Consider the following 12,369-nt stretch of genomic DNA (forward strand, 5'->3'; position numbering starts at 1 on the left):
GTTAAGGTTTGAGAATCTCTTGTGCTGGAACATTTGTTTATTGATGAAACCTTAGACAAAATCAGTGAAATTACAGGCTTATAGTGTAAGTAAAACCACATTGTGATGAACTTGAGAGTGTAAGATCCAGAGAAGAGTTCCTTCTTGAGACTGTCCCCCAGTGGTCAGGCTGCCGGTCTGACAACTGGAAGCAGTGTCCGAGGAGAGGAACCTGGTGTGCTGCAGCAGCTCACTGGGAACGATCATGAGCCACACATGCCATTTTACGTTTCCTAGTGGCCACGTTTAAAAAATAAAAACAAGTAGGAGAGATTTAACGTGATTTTTTTGAGCTAGTATATGTGAAATAGTGTCATTTAATATGTAATGAGATGTTTTGCATGTAATGTACATTAAAGCTTTGATGTACATTTTACACTTTAATAAGAGAACTTACTCTGGACAGCTTGAATTGGAAAGAGAACATTAAGATGTAGTGGGGGTGAGAGTACCGTTCAGTGGGGTAGAGCACATGCCCAGTTAGCATAAGGCCTGGGATTCCCCAATACTGCAGAAAGAAGGGAGGAGAATAGGACATTGAAGTAAGGATAGTGAAGTTTTGATAATTTTAGAACCCAGGTGACTCATGTGTATATTCATTTTACTATTTTATCTACCTTTGTATTCAAATTTTTATAATAAACTTTAATATATATAAATTTCAGGGTTGTGTGATTTCATTAGTTCAGTGTGTTTATTCATGAACAGTTTCTACGTATAGTTGAGATTACATTTTTTCCTAGCCTAGAAAGAAGTTACAAATCAAAGTGCAAACAATTTTTCTTTCAAAGGTGGGCTGGTGATAGAGAAGCAGTGCTTTGATCCCAGCTGTACACATATCGTTGTGGGGCAGCCACTTAGAAATGAGAAGTATTTGGCGTCCGTGGCAGCTGGGAAGTGGGTGCTTCATCGCTCTTACCTGGAAGCATGCAGGACTGCTGGACACTTTGTGCAGGTGTGTATGTCAAGATTTAAAGTAAGTATCTTCAGGTTTCAGTTGGATGCCGTGGCATGTGCCTGTAATTCCAGTGACTTGGAGGCTGAGGCAGGAGGGTTGCAAATTAGAGACCAGCCTCAGCAATTTAGCGAGCCCTGTCTAAAACCAAAATGGACTGGGGATGTAACTCTGTGGTAGAGTTCCCCTGGGTTCACTCCCCAGGCCAGGGTCAGAGATTCCAGTATATATACCAGCTGTACATGTAATTGAAATAACCACATAGGAGCCAGGTATGGTGGCACATACCTGTAATCTTAGAAATTTGGGAAACTGAGGTAGGATGATCATAAGTTCAAGGCAAGCTTGAATAAGACTCTATCTCAAAAAATAAAAAGGCCTAGCGATGTAGCTCAGTGTTAAGAGTGCCTCTTGGTTCAATCCCCAGTACCAAAAGAGAGAGAGAACACCACATATGGCCAGTCAGATTATACCAACTTTATGAGGTTCTTGATAACAAAGCAAAAAAAAACATATTACAGAGCCAGGTGCAGTTATTTGGGAGTTTTTGTTGTTGTTGTTGTTTGGTACTGGGAATTGACCCCAGGCCACTATACCACTGAACCACATCCCCAGTCCTATTTTTTTTTTTGAGACAGGGCCTTGATAAATTGCTGAGGCTGGCTTTGAACTCATGATCCTCCTTCCTCAGCCTCCTGGAAATACAGGCGTGCACCTCCGTGTCTATCTTTATTCACTTTTTAAATTAATTTGAATGTCATTTTTTTTCTTTTTCATTGAAATAAATGAGAAAATTTCAAGATTATCTTATTTATTATTTGCCCATAAAACTAATTATTGAAAGCAGACCATCTCCACAGTATCCACTCTATAGTTTTTGAAGTTTTCAATAAGTGCCTCTTCAGGAATCTCCTCTTTAGACAGATAATCAAGTTCTAAGTACATGCTCCTCTGAAACTATCCTTGTATGAAGTAACTCTTGTATCAGGTGAAGCCCAGTAACCTAAGTATTGCCAGTTGCCAAGGTGTAGTTATTATCTTTTCTGATTTTATTAAAAACCAGATACATTTGACTGTTAATATAAAACCAAATTAATCTGCATTTTCCCCATGTTCACAAATGTTTTCTTAACTACTCTTTGTATTTATAACAATTCAGATGCGCTGGGAATATAGCTCGTGGTAGGACATTTGCCTAGCATGTGCAAGGCCCTGGGTTCAATCCCCAGTTCCACCAAAAGAAAAAAAAAAAAAAACAAGATATAACAGTTCATTGTATAGCTTTGATCTTCCCTGATTGAAGGCTTCTTGAGGTCAGAAACCTATATCCTGCCTGCATCACAGACTCCCTGTACTCTGGGAACTCACAAGTTTATTGGACTCTTTCTCTAGGAAGAAGACTATGAATGGGGAAGTAACTCCATACTTGACGTTTTGACTGGCATCAGTGTACAGCAACGAAGACTAGCACTTGCAGCAATGAGATGGAGAAAGAAAATTCAGCAAAGACAAGAGTCAGGCATTGTGGAGGTATTAGCAAATATAATTATATCAGTAACTTGGGAAGCTGAGACAGAGGGATGGCAAGTTCTGGGCCAGCCCCAACAATTTAGTGAGATTCTGTCTCAAAAAGAAAGAAAAAGGACTTGAATTGTGGCTCAGTGGTAGAAAACCGCTGGGTTTGAACCCATGTATGTAAAATATAATTATATAGGTAACATAAAGGGCATTCAATATTGTGACTTTTTTTTTAAGGGTATGTGCTTAACTAAATAATAATTCTACTTTTATCCCTTGATAATGTTTGTTTAGTTTGGACATTCTAAATTGCACTTAATGTAAATTCCTACTTCTAATTGTGTTTGATAGTAAGATACATATCTTGACAGCTCTTTTTAAAGTAATTTATACCAGGCTTGGTGGCATATGCCTGTAACCTCAGATACTCAGGAAGCTTAGGAAGGAGGATCCCAGGTTTAAGGGCAGCATAGCAAGACCCAGAATGAAAATAAAATATAGAAAGGACTTGAGATATAATTCAGTGGTTGAGTACTTGCTTAACATGCACAAAAACCCAGACTCAACTCTAAGTACCAGAAAAATAATGATTTGTATTTGTAAAATGTGTGCCACACTTTATTTTTTCCAAAGAATCTTTTCAGCATCTAGCTTTGGGGGCTTCTGAAATCCTGAGTCCACAGGGATCAGATTCAGGAAGGTTATGTGCTCTGACTGAATGGGGAAAAATACCTCCTTATTTTTGCTAACCTCTGAAAGTTAGCTTTTCCTTTAATTATAGTAGGCAGCAAATATCAGACAGTACCTGGGATTTTGCACCAACTCATCATTACTGTAAAATTATAGTAGTTATCAGACCATCCTTACGTTTTGTGACAGTACATGTAACATCTACCGATAACCATATGGTATAGGAATTATAGCTCAATAAAACTATTACTTGAACTCATTTACCTATTTATTTTAATTTAGCCAGGCATTGTGGCTCATGCCTGTTATCTCAGCTACTTGGGAGACTGAGACAATAGAATCATGAGTTTGAGTTCAGCCTGGGCAACTTGGTAAAAACACCATCTCAGAAAAATAATAATAATTTAGAGAAGGGGTTCATAGGTTTCACCAGACTACCAAAGGGCGTGGCTCACCAAAAGGCTAAGAATCCTTGAATTGATGTTATTTTTCATGTTACACTCCAAGTTCTTTGATATCTCCAAATCTTTGTTAGCCTTGATATCCTTTCTTTTGGAGTAATTCTACTGGCTTCTGTTGTAATTTTCTACTTAGATAGTTTATATTTCTGATTTGCAAACATTAATGGAAATATAATGAAGACTTCATCAAACTAAATATTTGTGCTTTAAATTCTACTTTTCATTAATGTAAGAAAAAAATACTAAGGGGGCTTGTGGGGTCGGCTAAGTGGTAGGTCTTGTCTCCTGTGTACAAAGTCCTGGGTTTGATTTCCAGCACTGAAAAGTAAAATACTAGGGAAGACTAAGCATAACTCATACTGCTTTGTTTTAATGTTACCTAATCATTAAATTGTTTTCTTCATTCCTCAAGTATCTACTGAGGAATGTACCAGAGATACTACATTGTGGTAAAAGTAAGGGTTATAAAATTACTTGCTAGCTGGGCACAGTGGCACATGCCCCCCAGTTACTTGAGAGGCTGATGTGGGAGGTTCCACAAGTTCAAGGCCAGCCTCAGCAAATTAGCAAGGCCCTAATCAACTTAGACCCTGTTTCAAGATAAAAAATAAGGACTGGGGATGTGACTTAGTGTAAAGTGCCCACGGGTTTAATCCCCAATATGAAAAAAAATTATTTGCTGACTTAAAACTAAGCCTACAGATAAAATCATACATTATCAGTATTACTTTGTTATTTTCTAAATCATTTCAAGACTGAGGATCATTTTTTGTTTATAGGGAGCATTCAGTGGGTGGAAGGTCGTTTTACATGTTGATCAATCCCGAGAAGCAGGATTCAAGCGCCTTCTTCAGTCAGGTGGAGCGCAGGTTTGTGTTGCATCGATTTATTAAGTTTCTTGCATGAATTATTATCCAACCATGGTTGCCACTTTGCTTAAGTACATGTTATCTCCTTGAATTGCTTTGGAACACTGGTGGATTGTGTTTCTTCTCGTTTTTTCATTAGGTGCTACCTGGTCATTCTGTACCTTTATTTAAAGAAGCCACACATCTCTTTTCTGACTTAAATAAACAGAAATCAGATGACTCAGGAGTTAATATAGCAGAAGCTGCTTCCCAGAGTGTGTACTGCTTAAGAACAGAGTACATTGCTGATTATCTTATGCAGGTTGGTGACATTCTGTCCTTGATTACCTCATTATCAAAGATATGCTTATATTGTACCTCAGAACCTTTGGCTTATCATTAATGGAAGATATAGTTTTCTGTTCTTCCTTCAGTTTCATTCCCGGTTTTTTGTTGTTGTTTTGTTGTTGTTGTTGTTGGGTTTTTTTGGCTCTGGGGGCACTCGACCCCTGAGCCACATCCCCAGCTCTATTTTGTATTTTATTTAGAGACAGGGTCTCACTCAGTTGCTTAGCACCTCGCTTTTGCTGAGGCTGGCTTTAAACTCACAATCCTCCTTTCTTTTCCTTCCAAGCCACTAGGATTACAGGTGTGTGCCACCGTGCCCTGCTCGTTCCATTTTTTATACTGACACATGTAAAAGTTTAGCATGAAAGTTAAATATGACAAGGTTATAAAAATCTAGTGTGTTTTCAAATACTGGGATATAAAGAAAGTAGAAATTGATTCTAGGAATTCAAGGAAAATCATTTATCCAAGAGTCCTTCTTAGTTTTCTTGACCTTTTGTGTTGATTTTCAGTAAATACCCATGTTAGATATAATGGTTATTAATTAGGCATTTGCTATCTGGAATGCTTACTACATCTATGTTCAGAATTGGCTTGTTTTCTATAAGATTTAAACGGACAAAGAAAAATCTTCCTGATAGCACAGTTCCTGTAAGCCCATCAGGAATCAACAGGGAAGGATAAAATCATAATGTCTTACTACAAAGGCTTTAAAACAGAATTGCATAGAAATCAGGGGAGCTAAAACAGCCTGCTTTGTGATCTTGCTGCTTTGAGTTTGGGGGTTGCTCAGGATTTAACAGCAGGAATGCTCAAAGCATAAATGTGAACCTTTGTTATAAAGTGGCTATACTGATTAGAAATTAGTAACCCAGGAATAACGCTCCTTGAGCAACTTGTAAAGCAGCTTTTAAAGAAGCTCAGTGTAACAAACCCCAGAGTTCAAGACCATCCTGGGCAACATAAGACCCTGTATTTAAAAAAAAAAAAAAGAAAGAAAGAAAAGGTCACTTTACTGCAACATATAATTTTATAAAAATTTATATAGTGGGGAAAAAAGGACGGGTTGGGAAGATATAGAGAACCCTGTCATATCTCATGTCAACCATGAATTTCATATTTATCCAAACTGTCTTTAGTGCATGAAAAGAAATGGAGAAATACATATACAAGGACTCAAATATATCATTATGTACCCTTCCTGAGAAAACTGATAAATTTTGACTTGAGCATGGTGTTACATGCCAGTAATATCAGCAACTCTGGAGGCAGTGTCAGGAGGATCTTAAGTTCAAGACCAGCCTCAACAACTTAGCAAGACCCTATTTCAAAATGAAAAATAAGGACCGGAGATGTAACTCAGTGGTATAGCACCCCTGGGCTCAATACCTAGTACCAAAAGAGAAAAGAAAACAAACAAACAAAAAGACCTCAAAAACAACTAGGAAAAAAATGTCACAGTATTAATGACTGCCTCTGATGAGATTATTTGCCTACTTATGTAAGTCTCAAATTCTCTTCACTGAACTTTTATTACTTTTAAAATTCCTTAGGTGGTTTTTTTTGTTTTGTTTTGTTTTGTTTTGTTTTGTTTTGTTTTGTTTTGTTTTGTTTTTTCTCTTCTCAGGGGTGAAGGTATTGGAGATTGAACCCAGGGCCTCTCTACCACTAAGGCACTGAACTACATCTGCAGTCTTTTTTTTTTTTTTTTTTTTTGGCACAAGGAATTGAACTCGGGCCTTCAACCCCTGAGCCACATCAGCAGTCCTATTTTGTATTTTATTTAGACACAGGGTCTCACTGAGTTACTTAGTGCCTTGCTAAGTTGCTGAGGCTGGCTTTGAACTTGCGATCTTCCTGCCTCAACCTCAAAAGTTGCTGGGATTATAGGTGGGTGCTATCACACTCAGATTCAATGTATTTTTTATTCCAAAAGTTTTTATTTTCTGAGGCATGTTGGTGCACACCTGTAATCCCAGCAACTTAGGAGACTGAAGCAGGAGGATCTTGTGACCAGTCTCAGCAGCTTAACAATACCCTATCTCAAAAATAAAAAAGATCATTACCATATGTACATGTATGATTATACCCAAATGGTATGAATCTACATCGCATACAACCATAGAAATGAAATGATATACCCCATTTGTGTACAATGAATCAAAATGCAATCTGTAAAAAATTAAAAAATAAATAATTAAAAAAAATAAAAAGGACTGAGGATGTAGCTTAATGGTGGAGCATTTCCGGATTCTGTAAGTCCTGTATTTGTCCTTTTAAAAATGTAATATAGTGGACTGGGGTTGTGGCACAGTGGTAGAGCACTTGCCTAGTGTGTGTGAGGTTAGATTGGGTTAGATTCTCAGCACCACATATAAATAAATAAAAAAGGTTCATCGTCAACTAAAATATATATTAAAAATATTAATATAGATGGAATCTATGTAGTACTTACATTTTGGGATTTTTTTTTAAAACCACTCAGCAAATTCCTTTGAGATTTACCCAATTTGTTGCTTATATCAGTAGTTTTCTTGCTTTTTATTGCTCAGTAATAAAACTGTGTACTGATGTACCACAGTTTGGCTGTTAACCTGGAGAAGGACATCGGGTTGTTTTGTGTTGGGCTATTATGAATAGAGCTGCGATATAATATTTACAAAGAGGTTTTTGTGTGAATGTTTTCATTTCACTGGGACCAAACGTGTTTCCAGAAGATCATTATTGTGTTACATTCCCACCAGCCATGCAGGTGATCCAATTTGTCTTCAAGATTTAGTGTTGTCACTATTTTTTCTCTTAGCCATTTACATAGGTACACAGTAAGTATCTAACTGTGGTTTTAATTTGCGTTTCTCACATGACTAATGAAGTGGAACATCTTTTGGTGTACTTATTTGCATGTGTTCATAGTCTTCTTGGAAATGTCTGCTCATATCTTTTGCCCATATTCTGATTTTTTTTGGTTTGTAGTATTAGAGATTGAACCCAGGACCTTGTGCACACCGGGCAAGCACTCTGCCACTGAGCTATTACATCCCCAAACCTCTTGCCCATTTTCTAATTGAATTGTTTTTATTTTTGAACCTTAAGGGTTTTTTGTTTCAGATGACAGTCCTTGATTGCATGTGGGGTTTTGTGAGTATTCTATTCCAGTCTGCAGCTTTTTTATCCTCTTAGAAGAGTCTTTTGCAGAGACAGAGAGGTTTTCTTTGGTTTTACAATATGGAATGGAACCCAGGGCCTCATGCATGCCAGGTAAACGCATTGCCACTGAAATTTCTCCTCAGCCAAAGAGTTTTATATTTTGATGAGGTCTGATTTGTGAACATTTTATGAATTGTGGTTTTGGTATCAAGTCTTTACCTAGCTCTAAGTCTTAAGATTGTTTTGTTTGTTTCTTCCTAAAAGTCTTAAGTGTCTGTGATCCATTTTAGGCTAATGGCTACAGAAGATGTGAGGGTTATGTCACAGTGTGTTCTGGGGTTTGTTTCTTTCCTCTAAGAATGTGTAGTGGCTCCATTTGTCATTTGTTCAAAAAACCTTCTGTCCTCTGTTGAGTTCCTTTTGTACTTTTGTCAGAATTCAGCTGGGCAGACTTCTGTGTTTCTGGTTTCGTTGATCTGTGTCTTTCCCTCTGTGGGTCTGCTCTGGTGACACTACAACTCTTGTTTCATTAGCCCTGATACCAGGCAGTGATTGGTTCTTCTTACTCCTCTTTTTCAGGATTGTTCAGCTACTTTAGGGGCATTTACATTGTTCTTTTTTCAGTTGAACCTTTTTACATAAATTTTTAAAATAAGCTTGTTTATATCCATAAAAAACCTTCATGGAATTTTGATGGGAATTGCATTCATTAGAATTGATCTCTTTTAGTCTGTTGAGTCTTCTACTCCATCTAGCCTATCTGTTAATTTAGGTCCTTGGTTTTTCATGAGCACTTTTTTTTTTTTTTTTTTAATCATAAATGGACACACGATACCTTTATTTTATTTATTTATTTTTGTGTGGTACTGAGGATGGAACCCAGTGCCTCCCATGTGCTAGGCAAGGGCTCTACAACCCCAGCCCTTTTCATGAGCACTTTAAGCATTTCATTTTGTTTGTAGTGATTCTGATTGTTTTTTCTTTTTTCTTGAGAATGAGTTATGTTCTACTTCTTCATAAATGGAATAATTCTGAATCTGCCCTGCACATTGTGAATAAGTTGTATAAACTCTGCATTCTGTCGTAGCCCTCTGAAGACTACCGTTTTTATTTAGCAGGCAGTTTGCTAGACTGACTTAGAGCAGTGGCAGCTTACATCTCAGTTCAGTGTCTCCAGTCTTGGCAGGAGTCTCCTGCACATACATGATTTAGAGGTCAAGCAAAGATTTGGGCAGGGTTCCTACATGCACTGGGACTCCCCTGCTTGCTCTCTCTCTCTTTTTGGAATTTCCCACCTTACTTTCCAAGGGGTATAGTTCTTATTCTATTTCTTCAAACCTTTTTTTTTTTTTTTAAGAATTTTAGCCAGACTGCACAAGAGACCTCTCCTCAGACTAAAAGCCTTAAAAAAAGAGAAATATACCCCATGCTATTACCTTCCAAATTGTCCACTCTTCTAGTATTTTCTTAATTTGTTTATTCTCCAGTTTTCTGGTAGTGCCTTTAATATAGTCAGAATTTATAGTTGTTATACGTGCAATGACCACCAATTTTATGGGACTTTATTTTCAGGTTATCCAGTCTGCCATGTTTGCCAGAAAAATCTGGTGTTACTACACTTAGAGTAAGGGAGGAACAGTCTTTCCTTCAGTATTGGAAAATGGCTGTGAAGGAGAATAATGCGTGGGTTTGAGTCAGGAAGAGAGGGAAGGAACTCTGTAGCTTTGCCCCCTACTCGTTAGGTAACATGGGTTGTCTTATTTAACCTTTTTAAATTGGTTTGTAAAATGGGAGTATAAAACACCTGAGGATTTTACGCTAAGCTTACAACTTGACTTAACGGTAGCTATTGAACATGTGTTACTGTGAAGCCAGCAGGAAGATCTGAGCAGGGTTCCTCCATCTGAAGTGTACTCTCATTTTTCTGTTAAAAGGTGAGACTGTCCCACGGGTCTCTTCACTAGAGGCATCTGCTAATCAAGCATACCATGAAAGAGGTTTTCTTTACAAGAACCTTGGAATGAAAGTGCATTTTCCTATTTAAGCTTTTCTTCTCAAAAAGTAGAGTGAAGGAGTGTATGACTTAATTACCTAAAAGTTTGAAATCTGAAAAAAAATAACATTTCCTTTGCTATTATAGGAATCTCCTCCTCCTGTGGAAAATTACTGTCTACCAGAAGCCGTGGCATTTCTTCAGAATAACAAGGAGCCTGCACCCACGTCATCGCAGAAGAGGAAAGCTCCTGTGGAGAAGAGTAAGATCAAACGTGCCCGAGTGCGCTAGTTGCAGCCACCCTTAGTTACCAGACAGAAAATGTACTTTAATTTGAAAGCCTGAGTGTTGCTGTGATGGGTTTGGGTAGTAGTTAAAGACATGTACCTGAAGAATTTTGCTTCAGAATGTGAAGATGATCCCGCCTGAAGTTTTTAACACCTGAAATTTTAATCACTGAAATATTGTTTGTTAATGAAAAGTTACCTGAAATAACAACAAGAAAATACAACTCCTCGCTGGTTTGTTGAATCACATTGATGTGTGCAAGGGGCTTTTGTTTATCTTTCTTATAAATATATGCTGCTGTAGCTCAGTGGAATTTTAGCAGAGGATGGATTTTGCTTCAGAATGTCTCCCTTGAATTGTAAAAACAGAGTTGTCAATTGGGACCTTTTCATGTTTTTCCTGATTTTTATCTTCTTAACCATTTTACCTCTTTTTAACAGGAGCCTGAGTACAAGGTGTAATGAGGAAACTGGGGCTTTAAATTTAAGTGTGTGTATATATGTATATGTATGTGTGTACAAATCTCCATGATGTTTGCCAAGTTTGGGCACCAAAACTTGGAAAATGTGACAATAAAGAATAAAAATAGTGACTCAAATTAGTATTAAGATGTGTTCAGTTAGATCTGTTAAGGCAATAAAAGATTTGTAAAACGTAGCTTAAAAATTAAATTGCCCATTATATTTCTGATATTTGTTATTTATGCAGAATTTTGTTCTGTTAGGTTAAAAAAAAAAACTCTTCAGTTGAACCTATTAAATTAGCTCTTAACGATGCTAAACCTAACAACATATATTGTATGCATTAGTGCCACCTTCTAACTGTAAAATCACCTCAGCTTGTCAAAGAACAAATCAGGATGTTAGGACTATAATTTTGATATAAACTATTCATTTCCTAATGAGTCTTTGAAAGGCAAACTCAGACAGCAAAGGCAAGAGTCTCAGCTGAGACACGAACCCCTTTAATGTTTAATCAGATTTTTCTCAACGTGGAGGAAGGAGTAGCGTCCCTGCCCCTTAAGCTTTGAGTTAGATCACAATCGACAATGTAAATTCTACACAAGCAGGTGGCCTTTTAATGTGAACTATACTCCCGCCTTCCCTGCAAACTGCAAAATAGAAAGGGCTGGGGATGTAGCTCAGTGGTAAAGCATCCCTCGTACCTAAAAATAAAATATCCAAGAGGTGGAAGAAACGCAAATATCCATCAATGAATGAATAAATTAAAAATGTGTTGTTTTCATATCAAATAACACATAAAAATTGAAATTCAAAATTTCCAGGAAAGAGCATAAATTTTAATAATAAAATATTCAGCCTGAAAAAGAAAATCTTGGGGCACTCTAAATCTCAGCAACTCAGGAGTCTGATGCAGGAGGATACCAAGTTTTGAGGCCAGCCTCAGCAAATTCATGAGGCCCTAAGTAACTTAGCGAGGCCCTGTTTCAAAATAAAAAAATAAAAAGGGCTGGGGCTGTGGCTCAGTGGTTAAGTGCTCCTGGGTTCAATCCCTGGTGACAAAAAAACACAAAAGAAACTAATGAATGAAATCCAGCAGTTGCCTTCTGATATCACTATGAACCTCATTTCAGGATGATAACATGACAGCTGAAGAAAAAGTTCTCTTCACAGAGTAATTCCAGATGACAAATGTTAGCAGTGCATGATTTTACAACTCCAGATGACATCACATAGATCTAGGCAGTGGTCACCGATAACTGCAAAAACTGCTCCGTAAAAGGTAAGTGGGGACTTTTATAATGATGGATGAAGCTGACGACACCTGAGCTCATTGCTCACTCAGGACAACCAGGTGTGTGGCCCTGAAGTGATGCAATAGGAAGTAGAGAACAACACCTTTCACCTGTACCTGTGAATTAGACTCAAATGTGATCAAGCTTCCAGATATTACGACCCAGAATCAGTCAACACTGAGGAGACAAAAAAAAGAGGGAAACTTTAGAACTAAAAGTTATTTAATTAGTAAAAGGCAACTGCTACAAGATTTTTAACTGCTGGCCACGGTGGTGCACACCTGCAATCCCAGCAATTCAGGAGGTTGAGGCAAGAGGATCGCAGG

At 37.6% G+C, this 12,369-nt stretch overlaps 1 protein-coding gene across 3 annotated transcripts in view; it reads left to right on the forward strand.

Moving 5' to 3' along the window:
* Positions 1-10,885, forward strand: part of Topbp1 (DNA topoisomerase II binding protein 1) — a 75,642-nt gene extending 64,757 nt beyond the window's left edge. For all 3 annotated transcript variants that reach the window (XM_047564632.1, XM_047564633.1, XM_047564634.1), the window contains 5 exons: positions 831-994; positions 2,387-2,524; positions 4,443-4,532; positions 4,672-4,833; positions 10,147-10,885. In XM_047564632.1, coding sequence (XP_047420588.1) covers positions 831-994; positions 2,387-2,524; positions 4,443-4,532; positions 4,672-4,833; positions 10,147-10,290 — 698 coding nt within the window. In that variant the 3' untranslated portion in view covers positions 10,291-10,885. The remainder of the gene's footprint in view (positions 1-830; positions 995-2,386; positions 2,525-4,442; positions 4,533-4,671; positions 4,834-10,146) is intronic.
* Positions 10,886-12,369: the final 1,484 nt, after the last annotated feature.

Source organism: Sciurus carolinensis, chromosome 9 (genome assembly GCF_902686445.1).
Source record: "Sciurus carolinensis chromosome 9, mSciCar1.2, whole genome shotgun sequence".
Lineage (NCBI taxonomy): Eukaryota > Metazoa > Chordata > Mammalia > Rodentia > Sciuridae > Sciurus > Sciurus carolinensis.